Consider the following 19,122-nt stretch of genomic DNA (forward strand, 5'->3'; position numbering starts at 1 on the left):
CCGAGCATGCGCGTTAGAGGCGGGTGAAGCCGCAGGTGAAGGGCGGGCGGCAGGAGGGCCGCCGGAGGCCTCGGGGGTAGTGCGTACTGCGCATGCTCTGTTCCTGCTACGTGAAGTACGTAGCGTTGCGCCGTTTGCGGCCGTGGTGGCGGGCAGGGCCTGAGCGGTGAGACGCCGCGTGACTCAGGTAACGCGGCTCGGCCGGGCTCGGCCTCCGCTTTCCTTTCGGTCCCTTCCCGTTACGGACCCGCCGTGCCCTCGGTAGGAGGCAGCTCGGCCCTGAGGACAGCGGAGCTGGGGCACTCGGGTTTGAGGAATGGGGCTTTAAACGAGGCGAGGGCTAGGGAAGAAGGGCTGTGCGTAGCGAGGGGCTGCTTGCAGCGTGGCTCTCGTCCACGTGTGATCCGTTGCGGTACCGGCGGGCCCACGGCCGGGCGTTGCGGACCGCACCGAGAGCAGGGCTGGGCTGGAGGGAGCCGGGCCTTTGCTGGGCAGGAAGCCGAGTCCTTCGCTGGGGAAGGCTGTTTTGAACAACCTCAGCACACGCTCCGGCACGGCATTACGTTCTTATGAGTGTGTTCCGCTTGGGTTTTTACTTGAACTAAAAGCCTTTGGCATAGGAGTCGATTTTAGCTGTCCTTGTCATTCATAGCGGTGAGCATGTGGTGCTCAAAGGAGTGCCAGCCCAATTTAGAAACAGATTGTTTCTATTTTGAGCTTTGAAGGGAACAGTCTCGTTAACGTGTGAGTTCCCACTCAGATCCGGTTGCAGGAGGAGTCTTACTGCCAAGCCTTTTGCAGCTGATGATCCATAGATCATAGAATCATCATAGAACGGCCTGGGTTGAGAAGGAGCTCAAAGATCATCTGGTTTCAACCCCCTGCTGTGATAAATGCTGCAGTAGGGTTCTCACTGCCTTCTGAGACTCTTCGTTTGGACCTCAGTGATGCAGAGCTGGTGGCAGTGTACAGTCTGAGAGCCTGGGGCTGCTCAAGCAAGGAGATATAGGAAGCTGAGGGCAGAAAACCAAAACCACCAAAAAGAACCCTAACAAATCTCTGCAGGTTCCTGGCAGCTACAGGGGAGCTTCAGTCTCGTGAGCCTGTTCATTGTGTTATTTTGGAGACTAGTACAATATCCGTCTGCTTTCCACTTTTTTTTTTTTTGTCATTGATTGTCCAAGAAAATGTCTCTGTGTCTGAACAGAAATAGCAGTGGAATGCCCTGATTCTGGGCATGTAATCTAGAAAGATCACAGATGAGTGGTTTAAATTACCGGAGCGCTGCTGCTTAAAGTAAATGAATTAAGCACGTTTACTGCTGTAACACATGCACGTATCTGACTGTGTCCAATTGTAATTAATGACAACTCTGCACAGCGTGTGTTCTTTGAAATGACTCGGTGACTTTGAGATGCTGTTGGAGAGACATTTTATAGCAGCGCATCTCTGTTTCTGGAACTCGTTCATCTCAGCAGCTTGGCCAGATGTGAACTTGCTGCTGCCTCAGCTGCTCCTGCAGAGAGTCTCGCACCAACCATCCAAGTTTTTCTTGTAGGAGTGTTTGCTTTCTTTATACAGAAGGTGGCAAGGCAAAGGAGTTTAATTTCTGTTCATCTGATCCCAGCAGTGCTTTGAAGTTGTTTGTGGAAATTGGACATTAGTGGAGATGTAATATAACAGAATTGGTATCTCGTAGCATAAGGATTTCATGCAATGTTTTGGATTTTTTTGCAGCAAAAATGAAGAATTTATACATTTTCATTGCTGTCCTGTTCATCCCGTGGAGTTTTTCTTTGGCCAAGTACGATGAATTTGAAGATGGAGATGACATTATGGAATACGATGACAATGACTTTGCTGAATTTGAAGATGTTAATGAAGACGCAGTCACAGAATCCCCTCAGAGGATCATCACTACAGAAGATGATGAGGAAGAAGCCACTGTAGAGCTTGAAGGTCAGGACGAGAATCAGGAGGACTTTGATGACACAGATGCACAGGTAACCTCCATCCCTGTGCATTCCCTAGCAGTATCTCTGAGCCATGCTTTCTTGCTGTATGTTTTCAGACTGTGATTGCCAGACTTCAGATCTTCACAATGCTTGTGCTTTTTTTCCATCAGGAAGGTGACACTGAGAGTGAGCCTTATGACGATGAGGAGTTTGAAGGCTATGAAGAGAAGCCAGATGCATCTCCTGGCAAAAATAAAGACCCCATAACAATAGTTAATGTAAGCATCAGTTTTGTTTCTCTTTCTATTTGGTATTTCATCGCTTAATTGTGTGTCAGTATGCCAGTGAAGTTGTACAAACACTAAGAATCCTGTTTACTTTCTGTAGGTCCCTGCTCACCTTCAGAACAGCTGGGAGAGTTATTACATGGAGATCCTGATGGTAACAGGTCTGCTTGCTTATATCATGAATTACATCATTGGGAAGAACAAAAACAACCGTTTGGCTCACGCGTGGTTCAATACTCACAGGGAGCTGCTGGAAAGCAATTTTGCTCTTGTTGGTAAGTTCTGTAGTGCCTGGGATGCATTTTCAACTTGCTGCATGATAGCACTAATGACAGCTCTGGATGTGGATAAATTGCATGCCAGTCTTCCAGTGCTGAATTTAGATAATGGCGTGGTGGTGTACGTGGTTCAGAAACATCGTGGCAATGCTGAAGTAATCCAGGAGAACCGATTCTGAAGTCTGTTGTCACCACTTGGTGTATAAATGTGTGAGCAGTTATCTTGTTTCCTTTAGGGGATGATGGCACTAATAAAGAAGCTACAAGCACTGGGAAACTAAATCAAGAAAATGAACACATTTATAACTTGTGGTGCTCTGGAAGGGTGTGCTGTGAAGGAATGCTCATCCAGCTCAAGGTGAGGATGAGTTTGTTTGTCCCACTGCTTGTTGCCAGATTTCGGTTTCCATTGTGAGCAAGAAAGAGGGTGCAGCTGTGCTTTGTCTCAGACTGAGAGACAGAGTTCTGGATACACACGTGGGAAGGGGAACTGGTCAGACAGTCCTGTATTCTGCCCACTAATGTTGGTCAAAGGAAATACTTGAAATGTGGAAAACAGGAAATATAAACAGTATGTGCTGAAGAGTCCAGCTGCTGTTCAGAGGGTCTTAAGCAGAGGAATAGATCAGCAGGTGCCGCAGTGAAATCTAACAAAGGCAGTATCCTGCACTGGGATGGACAGCCCACACATTGGTTTAGCTTGTAATTTGAGAGAACAAGGCCCTGAGCAACTTGATCAAATGCAAAATGTGGGCCTGTTTTTGAGCAATGTGAGTGGCTTCCAAAGTGTTCATCAAAGCTGTGTTCTTCTGTAAAAAAAAACACTGACTTAAAACTGCCCTGTTTTTCCTTAATTTCCACTACTATCTGCCAGTGAAGATCTTTGTCCTAAGTATATCTATCAATATTCTGAGTTGAAAATCTTGTGTTTCTAGTTTCTCAAGAGGCAAGACCTGCTGAATGTCCTTGCACGCATGATGAGGCCAGCTTGTGACCAAGTGGTACGTGCTCACCCCTTCAGATTAGCTGTGGTGAATGGATGCCTTCCTTTGGTGTGGCTGTGCTGCTTTTTGTTGTATTGATAGCCCACCAGTGCACTGCTGGGTATCTTTGCATAGTATTCTGCACCTTACACTTCAGTATCTCATGGAACAATCTGCAACAATTATTCATGTTTCTTTTCTGACAGTAAAATGCAAACTGGTGATGACTGTATTTTGTCTCTGTGGATTTTACTGAGTAGTTTGCAAAGTCTGTCATGCTTCAAGATCTCATCTTGATAAAATCTGGTTTTACAATCTGAAATAATTGTTCCTGTGCTGGTTCAGTCAACCAGGACAGAGCTGTTTTAACGCATACGCTGGCATGCATGTTCTGATTTGTAAAGTCATTGTTTGCCTTGTCCCTTGCTCTCGGAGATGAGGGGAATTTCTAACCACAGAAATGCCAAGAAATTACGCTTTGTTATAACAGTAGCTGGGAATATTTTTTCTATGTATCTATAATTGTATTTGCTTACATCCATTAAAAATACCGAATTCAGGTGTGGGCAGATGCTCATGAGCAATGGATGTCTGCTCCACAAAGAAGGCTTACAGCTCTTCTGTTGAAATCACTGTCGTGATGTAGCATCATACTGGAATGCTGAACTGAATGCTCAAAAAAAATTAAAAGCTGCCTTTCCTTCAGACACACTGAGAAATTCTAAATTAACACCCTTTATCTCAGCTGTGTATGGCCTTCCCTGTGCTTTGTTCTTTGTGGTTGTGAAATAAGAATCAAAATGTCAGTCAAACACCAAAGGAGCAGCAATGGAGACGGGGGTCTCCTTTTGGCTGGTGATGTGAAGACAGAGTGCATTGAGGAATGTGATCAAGGCTAAATGCTTTCTGCCCTGCAGCAAATAAAAGTAACGATGAATGACGATGATATGGACACCTACGTGTTTGCTGTCGGAACGAGGAAAGCACTGGTGCGACTTCAGAAGGAGATGCAGGACCTGGTATGTGCACTCACACGGGAATAAGAAGATAGAAGTTCTTGCATCCTATTTTTTTTGCATCTGTTTAGGAGGAGGTTGGAGTGTGCTGTCAGGATACACGCACGTCTCATTTCACCCTGTGTAATTTGCACAGAAGACTTGGTTAAGGATTGGAAAGTAAACTTAATTAGTGATACTTGATGTGGAAAATTCTGGATCATGTTTTACCTAGTCTGAGTACAAGTACTTCCAAATATTCAAGCTTTGAAGCTTGCAAAGAATCCAGTAATAACAACCAGTGATTCACAAATCTCTCTTAATGTCCCAGATAACAGCACCGAGGTGTGGCTGGCAGGATAGCAGTAGTTTAGTTGTTGTATCGAACAAAATAGGCCAAATGCATTGATCCACTTCAGATGATCTGGTGTGGATGTGTTACAGTTGTTTCATTTTTCCTTGAAGCGCTCGCTCCTGAAGGGAAATACTGACTTAGGCTGCAGGCATTGATACTGCATGCTGTACTTCACACTCAAAATGTCCTCAGCCAGGCAGAATGACTGAATTAATCCATTCTCTTGTTGTTTCTTATCAGGTATTTTTAGGGGTCCTGTTCTGATTGAACAGTTTGCTGTGATAAGCTATTTGCATGCTTGTATTACTGTTATTTTTTTTCCTCTGTTCTCTGTTTGCATTAGAGTGAGTTCTGTAGTGATAAACCCAAGTCTGGTGCAAAGTATGGGCTTCCAGATTCCCTGGCTATCTTGTCGGAGATGGGAGAGGTCACAGAGGGAATGATGGACGCAAAGGTAATCTTGGGTGAAGTATGCAAATACTCCTTGGTGCTCCTGGCACTTGCAGCCTGTTCAAAAATCCTGACCTTCATCACCTTTAAAAATCACGATAACTTTATGGCCCTAGTGAGATCTAGAAAAATCAAGACCTTAAAGAACCATAAGGGCTGGAAGAAGGGTGCAGCTGTCAATTGTTTTTTTTATATAGCGACTGTTAGTCTAACCTATGAACTGAGGACTTGACACTTCCTTTCAAAGCTTGCAAGTTAGTTCAAGCCAGATGAAAGGAGGGCATTAATCTGTCCATGAGCCCCCAGTGTTAAAGTTGTTGTCAGATGAAATGGCAAATCCCAAGTGGGAATTAAATATGTAGCAACTCCTGCATTGCTCATCTTGATTCCAGGCATTGAGGCCCGTTCTTGCAATGGCTAAAAAACCTGATAGTTTAAATTGTGCTGTCGTGGCAAGCAAAGCACAAACCTTTTCTGAGTGATATGTGGACACCCTGACAAGTCAATACGCAGCGTGTACATGGATGAAGGTGTCGGTGATAAGAAAACTAACGCCAGTTTCCCTTTCAGATGATACATTTCCTCACGCACTATGCTGACAAGATCGAGTCCGTCCAATTCTCGGACCAGTTCTCCGGTCCAAAACTTATGCAAGAGTACGTATAAAGCTTGATCTCCCCTTCCAGTAGCTGTTGTAACACAGAGCAAAGTAGAGGCTGACAAACTTGTCTGCAGTGTGCTGCTGGCTGGAATGCACGTAAACTGGGAGCAAAGGTGAAACAGCTGAATAAATACACTCCCAGTACTTCCAAACGCTGCATTAATTCAGAAGTTGAAGGTGTTGTATTGCCTTAAATATTTATTTTTGTGTGCTTGTTACTCTATAGCTTGGGCAGCTCCCAAGCTTAGATAACACCTGGCTGACCCAGTGTACACAGCTGCATGAAAAACAATTGTGTAACCCCACTAAAGGTGGGCAAGAGTTCAGGAGTAAATAACGCTGCAGGAGTGGTTGAAAAAGCACATGTCCATCCAGATGCTATCTGAATGCACTGAGGGCTCAGTTTGGGCAAAGTCTGCAGTTGAAAAGACAAAAAACAAACAAAACAAACCTGCTTAGGTTCTGTTGTTCCAGTTAATGTTTCAAAGTTACAGAGATGCAGTATGTTTTGTTTCTCTGAGCCTTGTCTTGGGGTACTTTTCACTGCTGCCTCACAATTACCAAGCAGTGGGCGCTTTATCGTACCATAATCGCCATGGAGGCTTTTGCAAGAGCGTGGTTTGCTCACAGGTATATGAATAAATGATCCATATCAAAACTTGAAACCATCCTCTAAAAAAGGAATGTACTTTGATTTAATTATAAGGCAAGACAGTGTCTTGTACTGAAATGGCTAAGCTTTGAAGGCTCTGTGAAATGTAGGTTTGACTTTGGTGCGTTAGAATCCTGAACTGAGTAAAATAGTTCAGGAGTCTGGGTAGTCTGAAACTTAAATGTGTTTATTTCAGTCTTGTGTGTACTTTGCAAGTGTCTCTTGGTTCTTCGTGTGATTTGCTGACATTGGCAGATATTTTGCATGCCCATGTTTATTCTTCACTCATTTCAGTAACTTTTTCTTTCCTACCAGGGAGGGTCAGCTTACAAAACTGCCCGAAACTAAAAAGACACTTTTGTTTACATTTAATGGTAAGAGAACTGCTTGTGTGTTTGTGTCTGCGTGGCGCTGTGCTTTATCTCTGCTAGTCATATGCTCGAGTTTCTTCACCTGTTGAAGGCGATGTTACAAATGCCTTCATTGTATGTAAGCAGGATCACTGAGTGATTATCCAGTAAATAGAAGGCAGAGGACAAGAATACCTTTTTCATTAGTGGTTTGATAAAGAAAATTACAGCCAATGGAAAAATCCTGCCAATCTCTCTGAGTTAACAGGAAACTCTCTGTTTCAGTGCCTGGTTCAGGCAATACTTCCCCAAAGGATATGGAGTCTTTGCTGCCTCTGATGAGCATGGTTATCTACTCTATTGACAAAGCAAAGAAGTTCCGTCTGAACAGAGAAGTAAGTATGTGCCTTGTGCCTTCTGAAAATCATATAAACTCCAAATGCTAACATTGGATCCTTAATCTTAAAGGCAGGAGTCTTGTCTTTCCAGTATAAGTACCACTCTGCTCACGGGGGATCTCTGTTAACTGCCTTTGCTTTTCTCTGTGAAAAGGGTAAGCAGAAAGCTGATAAGAACAGGGCCCGCGTGGAGGAGAACTTCCTTAAACTGACTCATGTGCAGAGACAGGAAGCCGCCCAGTCCCGTCGAGAGGAGAAGAAACGAGCAGAGAAGGAGCGAATCATGAATGAGGAGGATCCAGAAAAACAGCGTCGGCTGGAGGTGAGGTGGATTTTTCAGACTTTACAGACTGCTGGCACGTTTATCCTGCAGTATCTCCAGGGCTGTCTGTAGGCATTACCAGCAGCAGTGCCTGACTTCAATGCTTATTTCGCTGGAGGGCATCATGCACGTTCAGTGTATGCTCTCCTACTTTCTGAAATGTGTGAAGGCTGTCAATGGGGAGCCAGCTTACCTGGTCAGAGATGTGACCCCAAGCACAGTACTGAACGTTGCTTCTTTGTTCTGCTTTTCTGAAACGGTGAGCTTGTTCTTGGACTACATCACTGATGCTCATTGGGATCTCTGTATCCTTTCCTACAGGAAGCTGCGTTGCGGCGTGAACAGAAGAAGCTTGAGAAGAAGCAGATGAAGATGAAGCAAATCAAAGTGAAAGCTATGTGACTTTGCTGCGAGAAGCCTGTCTCGTCGCCACCTGCAGAATTTGAATTCACGGGGTGCAAAGACCTCCTTAACTCCACAGTCCTACAATTCTTTGAACACTACTAGCCATTAAGGGAAATGTTCCCTGCGTTGGTGTTACTTACTTAAGTATTACAGCGACATTGCAGGTTTATGTACAGGGCTTTGTCTCAGCAGTTTTATTCCAGGTGGTATAAATTTTTGCTACTTGTTTGGAAAAAAAAAAAAAGCAATATTCTTGAATGCTCTTTGTCATTTATTCTTCAAAAATGTGAGATTGTAAACATGTCCATGTATGCTGGTAACATTAATGCTTTGGTTTTAAACTTTGGTTTTAGCTGTTAGGAAGGAAGAGAGGATTTCTTAAATTAAGGGGAAGAAAACTGCACAACAAGCATTTACTGTGCATTTATTTGCATCAAGCTTTTAAAGGCACAAAACTCAAAGCCTTCCATACACAATATGGATACTTCAGGGATTTAAGCCCAGTAGAACAGAAACTATTTTTCTTTTCTTTACAAATAAGGTACTGGTTCACCTGTAAGCATGATAGGTAACATAGGTGGTTAGATACCAGGGAATGGAGTATGTGAGCATCGTTTCCTACTTGTGGTTTTGAATGCTGCGACCTTAATACAATGTAAAATTGTAATGTCGGCGTCGTGTTTCTTTAGGAGTGCATGGTGAGTTGAGCAGCTTCAACTAGCCTTCCTGGAATATTTTAACTGTAAAAACTTGCCTCAAGAACATTTCTCTTGGTCTTAGCAGCTGCTGCATAATTCACTTCAGCAAGAAGCTAGATTTGGTGAAGTATCTGCAATTCAATTTCCCCAAGGAAGTGAAAACGTTCCAGAGGACGTCTCGTCTTGTCTGATAAGCAGTCATTTCAGATTTTTGAGTATAAGTGGGGGGAAGTGAATGCCCTTGTGCAAACACTTCACTGAGAGAGCTCTGCATTTTATAAATGCTTCCAGTCAGAAGGCATTACATTGTTGCTGTGACAGACTTCTTACAGTTTTGTGGGGAAACAGTGTCTTGCATTTTCTTGTTCAATGATTTGTGCAAACTTTGTTCTTAGGCAATAAGAATGATCTGCTGTTGAAACAACACTTGCTTAAAGCTCTTGTTCCAGCATGGGGGTACTTCACATGGATTTAAATGCAAAAGTCTGTAACCTGATCCATGCAAATATGTGAAATTTTATAATGGTTGGTAAAGTTAATTTAAAACCAAAACTAAGGTAGATCATGTGAAATTTTAGCACTATTTAGCTTTGAAGATTTAATATGATTGTGTTTCAAAAGGTTCTTTGAAAAGAAATATGGTTTGTGCTCTCTTGAAGAAGCGGACAGCTTTCCCCAAGTCCCATGGCAGCTAATTTTGTAATTTGAACATTCAATGAACTACCTAATGAAGAGTAAAGGATCATTGAAACACTCCACCTGTCTTCTTTGCTTTGGACTCCATGTTCCTCTCAGCTAATGGCACCTCAAAATCTCAGGTGCCCTGGGGAGGGCTCAGTGTATGTTTTGTGTTTGAGTAGTAGTTTTTTTCAAGCACTACAACTAACTTTACCTCAGCAAGGATGTGGGGACAGTGATGTGAATCAGCCCGCGGGTGAGAGGTAGGTGTGGAGCCAGGGCCAGCAGCCAATGCAAAGCGTTCGATATGGTACCGATAGAGGCTTTGCCTCTTGGAGTAAAGCACCGTTCCGCGCTGTTGCGGAGCAGCCGTGCTGAAAGACCTCGACCACACCCTGAGGAGAGCCAACATGGCGGCGCCCTCCGCTTCCCGCCTTTCTCATGCGCGCGCGCGCGCGGGCCTGCGAGGCGACGTCATAGAAGCGCGCCGAGACGTCCTGCGTCACGTGGTTGCGTGCTGACGTCACACGCAGCGTCTCTACCGGTGCGAGGCGGGCGCAGCCTGAGGGGAAGGTGAGGGCCGGGGGCTGCGTGAGGGGCGGGTGGGACCAGGCCGGGCGAACCAACCGTTCTCGTCCCTTAGGTTGCCGTTCATTGCGTGAGCTGCGTGAGGTAGCGCGATCGCGGAGTCCATGTCTTTTCTTGTAAGTAAACCCGAACGGATTAGGGTGAGTGTTAAACGGCGTCCAGCTCCCCTCAGCCGGTAAACCGGGCCGCGACCTGCTCGGGGCCGTATGGAAAGCACCGCGCCCGGGGTCACGGGAACCGCGCTAAAAGCTGCGTTAAAACCCCGCTGCTGGCTGTGCGGAGCGTTCGGGACGAGGGGAACTGGGGAAGGCCCGGTACCGCCCGTGCGCCTTCCGAACCGAACATTTGGGAAACCGAACGGCGGCGTTGTTAATTCCGCGTTTTAAAGTGTCGAACAATCGGCGTCACGTGAGAAAAGCACTTCTAACGGCTTACAGCGCAGCGGCTGTGATCGCTGTGTGATGTCCGGTCACCGTCACCCACGGAGCGCTGCTTTCCAGGACTGCCTTTGCTTGCATTGAACGACACAATCCGTTTTTACCTTGTTTTATTGCCACGTTCTGACACGAGGCTGTTTGTGATTGCTTAACGCTAACCTGGCAGTCAGCATTGCAAGCCTAAAGCTGCACTTTCTACTCTCTGTTTCTCATTTCTTTGAATCATGGAGTCAAATAGAATGGTAGAAGCGTATCTCTGCACCAACAATACTTGCTCTGGCATTTAAGCATGAATTCTGGAAGAGAACAGCACTTCTGCGATACTTGTTTTAATTTTGCACCTAGATAGTATGTAGCCAAAGTGCTCAGAGATGTTGTCACTTCATAAGAACACTGATTTTTGCACCCAAACATTTATATCTTTATACAAGGGAGCACAGCATGCTTATTATTTTGCTCTGTGTGCATGTGTGAAAGCTCTTGTTTGAATAATCTAACATTAACCTTATTGCAAGTGCATGCCATTCAGGAGATGCAGTGACACGTGTGTGCTTGCTGCATGCCTGCCATCCTAGTGGCAAAGAAAACGAAAATCCTTGTCCATAGCATACTGTGTTACAGACACAGTAACAGTTGAAGTGTGTTATGAAGTGATTCTGCTTTTGTTTAGGGGTGTGGGAGGGAAGGGGAGTGGTTTGTCTCTAAAGGAAGTAACCAATTGTTGGGGGGATTTCTTTTCTCTTAGCGGTGGGTGTCCGAAAAGTTCATTGTTGAGGGCTTGAGGGAGTTCGAACTATTTGGAGGTAAGTTTTCCTCTGGTTAAGTGACCTTTCTAGAAGTGCTTTATTGTAGCCTTATTGTAGCCTCCAGGCCTGTTATTCTGGGAGAAAATATCTACCTAGCAGTAAAAGAGGTGGATACATCTGGTTGTAGCACCAAATCTGGTTGCTCAGACTGACTAGGAATGTAAAGTTACCACAAACACCCAACAAGTCATTTGGAGATCGATTCCACGTTGATGGCAGTTCTGTTTGCAGACACTGCAATCTGGATTCCTTAGCCTAGCTGCTTTTGGGTGAAAGTAAAACACAGAGGTTTGAGAAGGTAAATGGAGTAAAAATGAATTTGAAACTGTTATGATGGCTCCCCAGCGTTGCCTGTAGGAGAGCTGATTGGTTTCTGGTCTGCTTTGTGTGCAACAAGCAGAATATTCTGCTAGGATGCAGGAATCTTCGTCAGTGGTTTAATATAGGAAAGATGTATCTGTAGATCTTTGAGCTTCTGCTTCAAATAAATAAACATTAGATGATTTGTTCTCTATTCAAGCTAAGTATGAGTGTCATTTCTTAAGTATCAGTTTGCTTTTATGTTGAATATAAACAGCAGCACTACTGAATCCCTTTGATTCCCATTCTTGTGCGACTGTCTGATTACTTGTAACGCAGCAGCCTTATTGTTAATTAACTATTTGTGTAAGAATATATATCTGTAGCTGTTGGTGTCAATAAGTATCGCGTGGGGTCGTGCACTCAGTTATGTTCCAACTCTGTTCTGAACGGGTGTCTGTTGAACACAACTTGGTGAACAATGAATTTCTTTACTCCAGAGCAGCCTCCGGGTGACTCTAGGAGAAAAGTAAGTGGCGTTTGCAGGCTGTGGTGCTGTGGTTCATTGCATGGAGATGATCCTTGTGGAAGTTTGATATATATACATTTTTCTTTTTACCTTGGTTCTGGTCCTTCATCTCTATACGTAGCTCTGCAAGTGTGGAGATGGGTTTCACCCTGGCACGGAGGTTTTGGTGTATGGTTTGCAAACTTGGCAACTGGTCTGGAAGTTGGAACTTGTTCTCTTGGATTAGTGGTAGGGGTTGGTCCCCCACCCACCCACCTGAGTTTTGGGATTATGAAGATCTGATTTTGAGCGATGCTGATCTCTGAACTGTTTCAGAATAAATGGAAGCAGTTAGCTTGCTGTTCTGAAAACAGCCCTCATTTATTATTATTTTGCCATTCTGAGCCACGTTCCCTTCTGAACACGTTGATTTTGATTTCCTTTATTTCCTCTGGAGAGCAGTTACATCAATAACATGTAATTTTCAGTCTGAGCTGACTTGACCTCCCGTTGCGTGGTCGTCTTCAGAGCCAATTCTCTGCACACACACAGAGCTTTGCCTCCTAGAAATTGAAGCCATTTGTGAATTCATTGTGGAATTTCTGCTCCAAACCATACAGCCAAACAGAGCTGCTGAGAACTTTGCCTTTGCTTTTTGTTCTGCAGACCCTGATGACACACAGCACCGTTCATGATGAGCAGTGCTCAGAGAATAACATATTTTATGGCAAGATATAGCTCTGAATTGCTGCCCACCTGCTCACACCACATTTGTAGATCTGTGTGCAGCTGTTGCTTTAGTTCAAGCTAATTACTAACAGGAATTAAGTGTGATTTGATTGTAACTGTGTCAGTTCAGGCTGCTGCTAATTAATTTTGTGTCACTATCTGTAATTTACTGGCACAAACAAAGCTGAAAATACACAGCACATGGAATGTTTCATGTAAAGTCATGCAGATTCACACCTTATGCTATCCTGGGAGAGCACTGAGCTGAGCATCTGTATTGCTTTTGTTAAAGTACTCAGATTTTTGGACACAGAAGGGGTGCTGGTGATTATTTTTGTTCTTACAGCTAAATGAAAGCTTTCTTTTCCTCACGTGGTTCTACAGAAAGGCAAACAGTGGGGGAAGGGACTGGATGGGATGAAGGAATAAGGAGGTGACGAGGCAGCAGAACAAAAACAACGTTCCCCCTTTCTGCTTCAGATGAATGTGATTTGGCAAAGGCAGATCTTTGCTAGCATCACACAACTCACTTTCACGTGGCATTTATAACAGCAGTTATCTCAGATCAGTTTCATCAAACTTATTTCCAGTTACAACCTGATCAACGAGGCTGAAAGCTGTCTATTCATGAAAGTCATGCCATAAAGCAAGTTACATGTGACTTCATTTTGCAGCTGCTTTTGCTTTTAACCATACACCAAAAGCTGTCCTGTGTGAAACCACCAAGGAGTGGGTTTTTTTTTTTGTTTTTTTTTTTTGCAGTATTTCATAAGTGACATTTCAGTTTAACTTCCTTTTTTTTCCAACTCTTATCCCATGTTGATAATTTTCTGGTGGAGCTCCTTTTGCATTAACTCTCAGCTATTGGTCACTGCTAACATGAGGACAGGTGAGTGAGGACCTCTGATGAAGACCTCTAAAAAGAGAGTTTACATTCCTTTTGTTTTTTCCATTGCTGTTGAAACAGCCTGAACCATGACTAAGATCTGTTTAATTTTTGCATCTGTTTTGTTGGCTTATGCTCTATCTGGAATGGACTTGAATAAAGCAAACCACTCACATACTGCTGAGCGTTTCACCTGCTGCCATTGCTCCATAATGCTGCTATCAGAGCCTTCTGCTTTCACTTCCTTGGTGGTGCCTTTTTGCTTCAGAGGTTTCCATCTGCCTGTGTGTCGAATCTTGACGTTGACAGGACTGTGTGAAATTGATGGAAGACATAATTAATGATGCGGTGAAAGAACTAACAAGAATCTTTACCACAGGTTTGAGACAGGCAGTAACTTTCCGTTCAGTGTCCACAGCCAGGCTGCAGCACTGTGTGGTGCTGTGGCTGCAGTGAAGGTTTTAGAGCTGTTGAGGTTGGAGGGGTTGGTTACCCTGGAACAGACACCAGCTGAGTTGCTGTGCTGCAGTTGTTTGAGCTGAAATTGCATCATAGCACCGTTCACAAAACTGAGTTTCACCTTTGCCCATAACTGAGATTAACACTTATTTTGAAGGTGGACGCAGAGAGGTGAAATGTTCTTTGAAATCAGCTGCAAAGCTGGAAGTTGGGAAGCCTGACTTGTGCCTTATCCCCAGGGTATGTTTAGGGACAGCTGAAAGCTGCTCAGGAGCTGAATCCTCAGACTGAATCAAAGGTGATCCATGGTAAATGATGCCCTTGCTTGTGCACTGCGTTTACCCTTTCCTGAGTGTAGAGCAGGGCACGTCGCTGTGTTGGGAATAAAAGAGTGTTCGATGTCACTGTAGGAAAATGCATGAGCCCTTTGTATTTCGTGTGCCATAAGGAAAGGTCTGATAAAGGGCATTTGCAATTGATGAAGAATGAGGTGGAAGAAATGAGCTGTGCTTCCAAATGTCAGCGGGAGTTAATGTGCTGGAAATGGGAGACGACTAAATCTGCTGTGAGACACCAAATCAATTTGGATCCCCATTAGGATGCACTGCTCGTGACTTTGGGAATTCAGGGGAGCTGCAAGGTAGAGAGGAACTTGCAAGAGCCTTGCAGTTTGTCTCGCACAGAATGCTGCTGGAAAAGAGGTGTGTGAATAAAGCAGGCAGCTTCATATTGGAAGTAGCAAAGAAAAGCTGGCAGGTTTGAGAGTGCTCATTCCCTGTGTGGTGTGAGGTCGTTTTTCTCCTGTAAGCACTAATTCTTTGCAGCTGAATTTTTGCTTTCATTTGGAGCTTTATTTTTCCTGCTGACCTTCATGCCTTCTCTGACTTGGTTCATCACTTCTGCATTCAGCTCAGTAGCTTCAGCTGTGCTCATCTTAATGCAGCGAGCACCGAAGCCCCAGCATCAGGCAGGAGTGCTGAGTGCCACAGGGCAGCATACTGGAGATGTTCTGTGCTCCCATGGCCTTTGCTCAGGCAAGATGTAAATAAAGAAAGATAGTTAATACAGAGCAGTGCTTAAACTGTGCAGGGGATCAGTAATTGGCCTTGTCCAAATCTTTCTGAAGACATCGTAGCTTAGAGTGAACATTTTGCAGTTTAAAACACAGATGTCTGGACCTTCTGAAATGAGGCATCTCCTGGATTTCAGTTGGCATTTAACTGTTCAGTGTTATTTTGACAGCAGTTAAATTATCTCCTCTTGTTTCGGTTGTTTTATTGTGTGTACAACAATTTAAGGAGCAGGTGATTTTTATCGGCACGTGATCTTTTATTTTTTCTCCCCAGACAAATGAGGCGAGCTCCGAGTCGATAGCTTCATCCCATAAAAGGGACACCATGAGCAACTTCCTGCCAGACAGCAGCTGTTACGAGTTGCTCACTATCATAGGTAATATTACTGCTGGGGTGGAGGACTGGAGGCCTGCTTTACAGAGGAAAAAAACAACTGCAGATCTGTTGGCCTTGACTTGATGAGTTGCTTGATCTTTTTTTGCCATTAGAACACTTCCTCTGTGTAACCTGGAATAGAGAGCCTGCTTTGCAGGGGGATTGGACTTGATAATCTCTGGATGTTCCTTCCAGCCCCTACAATTCTGTGATTCTCCGATTCCTCTTTGATTTTCAAATCACTTTGATAAGTGATGCTTATTCCAAAGGCTTGCAATGGAAGGTGGTGAATTAACAGCGCTGAGTATGAAGTACAAAGTCAGCAGAAGGACCTGAATCTTGTCCCTGTCCTTGGAGGGGCTGTAGCTGAATCATTTCTGCCTCAGTTGTGAGCTTGAAAGACTGGATAATGTTAACTTACTGGTTGGGATCAATGGGATATGTGCCAAGGGAGTTGACTTCTGATGGAACAATTACTTTCTTTCACTCACAAGGCCATAAATAATTTGAGTAAATGAGTATAAAGGTTATTTAAGGGCCCAGGATTGGAGGAGTTCTTTAGAACTGCGTGCTTCCAGAAATATGACTGAAGCTTGAATGCCTTTTATTTCAGGCAGAGGCTTTGAAGACTTGATGGTTGTAAACCTGGCCAGGTATAAACCCTCAGGGGAGTATGTCACTGTCAGAAGAGTTAACCTGGAAGCCTGCACCAATGAAATGGTCACATTTTTGCAGGTAACACATGCCTACTAATGCCATAGTGTAAGTTTAGAAGAGAACAGAAGATAAGAGCAGTGCTTATCAATACTGTATTCATATTTTTGCATTTGCTGTATTGAATCAAAATCTCTTCTTTGCTTTCAGGGGGAACTTCATGTTTCCAAGCTCTTCAACCACCCTAACATTGTGCCATACAAAGCAACGTTCATAGCTGACAATGAGCTGTGGGTAGTGACATCTTTCATGGCCTATGGTAAGTGAAGAGGGTGTATTTTTATTCTGACCAGCATGTCCTGTAAAATGAAGTTTAAGAGGTATTGCATCTTTATTGAAACATCCTCGTTATTCTGACCAATGAAGGGATGTTTTGTTTCATTTTAGGTTCTGCAAAAGATCTAATCTGTACCCATTTTATGGATGGGATGAGTGAATTGGCTATTGCATATATTCTCCAAGGAGTATTGAAAGCACTTGACTACATCCACCATATGGGCTATGTACATAGGTAAAAATAATAATAATAGCAGTGTTGCTGAAACAAACTTACCTCTGTACCCTGAAGGCCAGTGTCTGTGTGAAGTCAGGACAGCTGTGTTGGCAGGCAGACGTGCTAAGGCTCTGAATTGACACTGACAGTGTGGGGAGATTTGTCCTGAGTCCTCCAGTCCTGCATTTCTCCTTGCCACAGAAACATTCCTTGGGGGAAGAGCAAAGTGGGCGAACTGAGTCCTGTTGGTGTTTGTGCGTGCAGTTTTGCACAGTATTCAGGATGGCCATTAGGAATCTCTTGATAAGCTTTTAGTCTTTCTATCAGTGCTCGTTAAGGTTGAATCATTTAAAAATCTCTTCCTTACGTTACTGTTTCCACCCTTTAGCATATTTTTCCCTTCCTCTGATATTATCTTTTCATTGTGAAGCTATATTTTAAACACTGAGTGTCCTGGGTGATCAGTGGTCGGTCCTGTGATGGTGTGTACTGTCAGAGTTGGTCAGGTAAATCCTGTGTGGCATACTTCTATGCTAGCAGCATTCCTGGGGTGCTGTAAGGAACATCAACCTTTGGGGACAGAGAACCTGACTGATCTTTATTGTTCTTTTAAGGAGTGTGAAAGCCAGCCATATCCTCATTTCTGTAGATGGGAAGGTGTACCTCTCTGGTCTGAGAAGTAACCTGAGTATGATTAACCATGGGCAGCGCCTCAAAGTCGTTCATGACTTTCCCAAGTACAGCATCAAAGTCCTACCTTGGCTCAGCCCTGAAGTCTTGCAGCAGGTGTGTTTAAAAACCAACTACTGCTTATGCTCAGTGATACATCTTATCTCTGCGTAACTTCCTGAGGGTGTAGGGTATGTTCTGTGAAAAGTAAAACCAACAGCCACAGGGTTGCTTTTGCTCATGAATGAGCATCTTGACTCTGTACTTTTTACCTTAAAACTACCCACAACAACAGACCAATCCTATATGTGGGTTGTCTAATTTCTGCTGGAATCGTTTCTGTTTGTTCTACACAGCAAATCATGGGCATCACCTGTCTGCATTGCAGGCCTACAGTTTTTATTTGCCTTGTCTTCTAGAATCTTCAGGGATATGATGCAAAATCTGACATCTACAGCATAGGGATAACAGCTTGTGAGCTGGCAAATGGACATGTACCATTTAAAGACATGCCTTCCACTCAGGTAAGGTTTAAAGGCACATCTTTCACCCTTTCATCTCAGCATGCAGAACTGCATTTCAGCTCTGGGTTGTGGAGACAGGAGGGTCCCTGAATTCCCCCCTCATTGCTGCTGTTTCTAGAGAACTGCAGTGCTTCTGTACTGAGGCTTTGGTTAGAATGGTAACATCCAAATGAGGACATGAGAAATTTTAATTGACTGCTGAGAATTTTTAATTGTTGTTTGTGTGTATGTGGGATGTTGATGTCCTTTGCTTCCAGATGCTCTTGGAAAAGCTGAATGGAACTGTTCCCTGCCTGCTAGACACCACCACAATTCCTGCTGATGAGCTGACTATGAAAACCTCTCGTTCAAGTGCAAACTATGGGCTGGGTGAGAGCATGGCTGTTAGCAATGTGAGAGCAGCCAACGGAGAGTCAACCCTGCACCCTTATCTTCGGACCTTCTCCAACTGCTTCCATAACTTTGTAGCGCAGTGCCTTCAGCGGAATCCAGACTTCAGGTAAAGCCAGGCCAAAGCTGCTCTTCACAAGCCTGCTACAAGCACAGTTTTTGTGCTGAATAAACCATGAGAACCAGTGAAGGTTGTTTGCAGTTTTTCCAAAGCTGTGAGTGAGGATGTGCTTTGTGTGTTGAGAGCAGCACGTCAAGTGTGTGCAACAAAAGCAGTGTTAATGTTGTGAGGCTCTTTCCTTGAGAGTTCATAGCCACAGTTTGCAGCCTCCTTTGGGAAGGTGGGGGTCCTGCCCTGTCCTTCTGCTGCCCCTTGTGCTCGTCAGGTCACCCCATCAGCTGCTAAGAGCGTGTTTTCTGCTGGGTTGGTGTGTTGAATCTTCACAGAGTCTGGGTGCCAGAGCTGGTGTGAGGGAGGGGATGGGTGGGACGGGGTTGTGATGATGCACTGCTGACTGAGCACATGGGCATCTTGAATCTTGAAAGGTCAAAGTGCACTGACTCGTTTTCTTCTCTTGTTTTATTTGAACTTCCTTCTGCAGGCCAAGTGCGGGTGCTCTGCTTAATCATCCCTTTTTCAAGCAGGTAAGGAGATCACTTAATGCACAGGTACAGAACAGTGGCTTTTCTGCAGTCATTACCTT

The 19,122-nt window shown here is 44.3% G+C and overlaps 2 protein-coding genes across 10 annotated transcripts in view; both read left to right on the forward strand.

Annotated features, from left to right (window-relative positions):
* STRADA (STE20 related adaptor alpha) overlaps positions 1-19,122 on the forward strand; it is a 99,262-nt gene that overhangs the window by 78,355 nt on the left and 1,785 nt on the right. Inside the window, exons 1-12 of one of the 8 annotated variants that reach the window (XM_048926986.1) lie at positions 9,954-10,040; positions 10,111-10,195; positions 11,238-11,295; positions 12,099-12,127; positions 15,527-15,629; positions 16,242-16,363; positions 16,493-16,601; positions 16,730-16,853; positions 17,450-17,621; positions 17,924-18,028; positions 18,286-18,527; positions 19,021-19,063. In XM_048926986.1, the coding sequence (XP_048782943.1) occupies positions 10,160-10,195; positions 11,238-11,295; positions 12,099-12,127; positions 15,527-15,629; positions 16,242-16,363; positions 16,493-16,601; positions 16,730-16,853; positions 17,450-17,621; positions 17,924-18,028; positions 18,286-18,527; positions 19,021-19,063 (1,143 nt within the window). In that variant the 5' untranslated portion in view covers positions 9,954-10,040; positions 10,111-10,159. The other 7 variants (XM_048926988.1, XM_048926987.1, XM_048926989.1 and 4 more) reach the window with 7 other exon arrangements.
* On the forward strand, positions 71-9,537 carry CCDC47 (coiled-coil domain containing 47). 2 transcript variants are annotated; one of them, XM_048926978.1, is made up of 13 exons: positions 71-187; positions 1,738-2,003; positions 2,126-2,233; positions 2,343-2,517; positions 2,757-2,878; positions 3,456-3,521; positions 4,421-4,522; positions 5,197-5,307; positions 5,874-5,959; positions 6,932-6,990; positions 7,252-7,361; positions 7,519-7,686; positions 8,008-9,537. In XM_048926978.1, the coding sequence occupies exons 2-13, from the start codon at positions 1,743-1,745 to the stop codon at positions 8,086-8,088; spliced, it is 1,449 nt and encodes a 482-aa protein (XP_048782935.1). In that variant the 5' UTR covers positions 71-187; positions 1,738-1,742; the 3' UTR covers positions 8,089-9,537. The 2 variants fall into 2 exon arrangements, with proteins under 2 accessions (XP_048782935.1, XP_048782936.1); XM_048926979.1 differs by having other exon boundaries at positions 182-261.

The sequence above is a fragment of the Lagopus muta genome, chromosome 25 (genome assembly GCF_023343835.1).
Source record: "Lagopus muta isolate bLagMut1 chromosome 25, bLagMut1 primary, whole genome shotgun sequence".
Lineage (NCBI taxonomy): Eukaryota > Metazoa > Chordata > Aves > Galliformes > Phasianidae > Lagopus > Lagopus muta.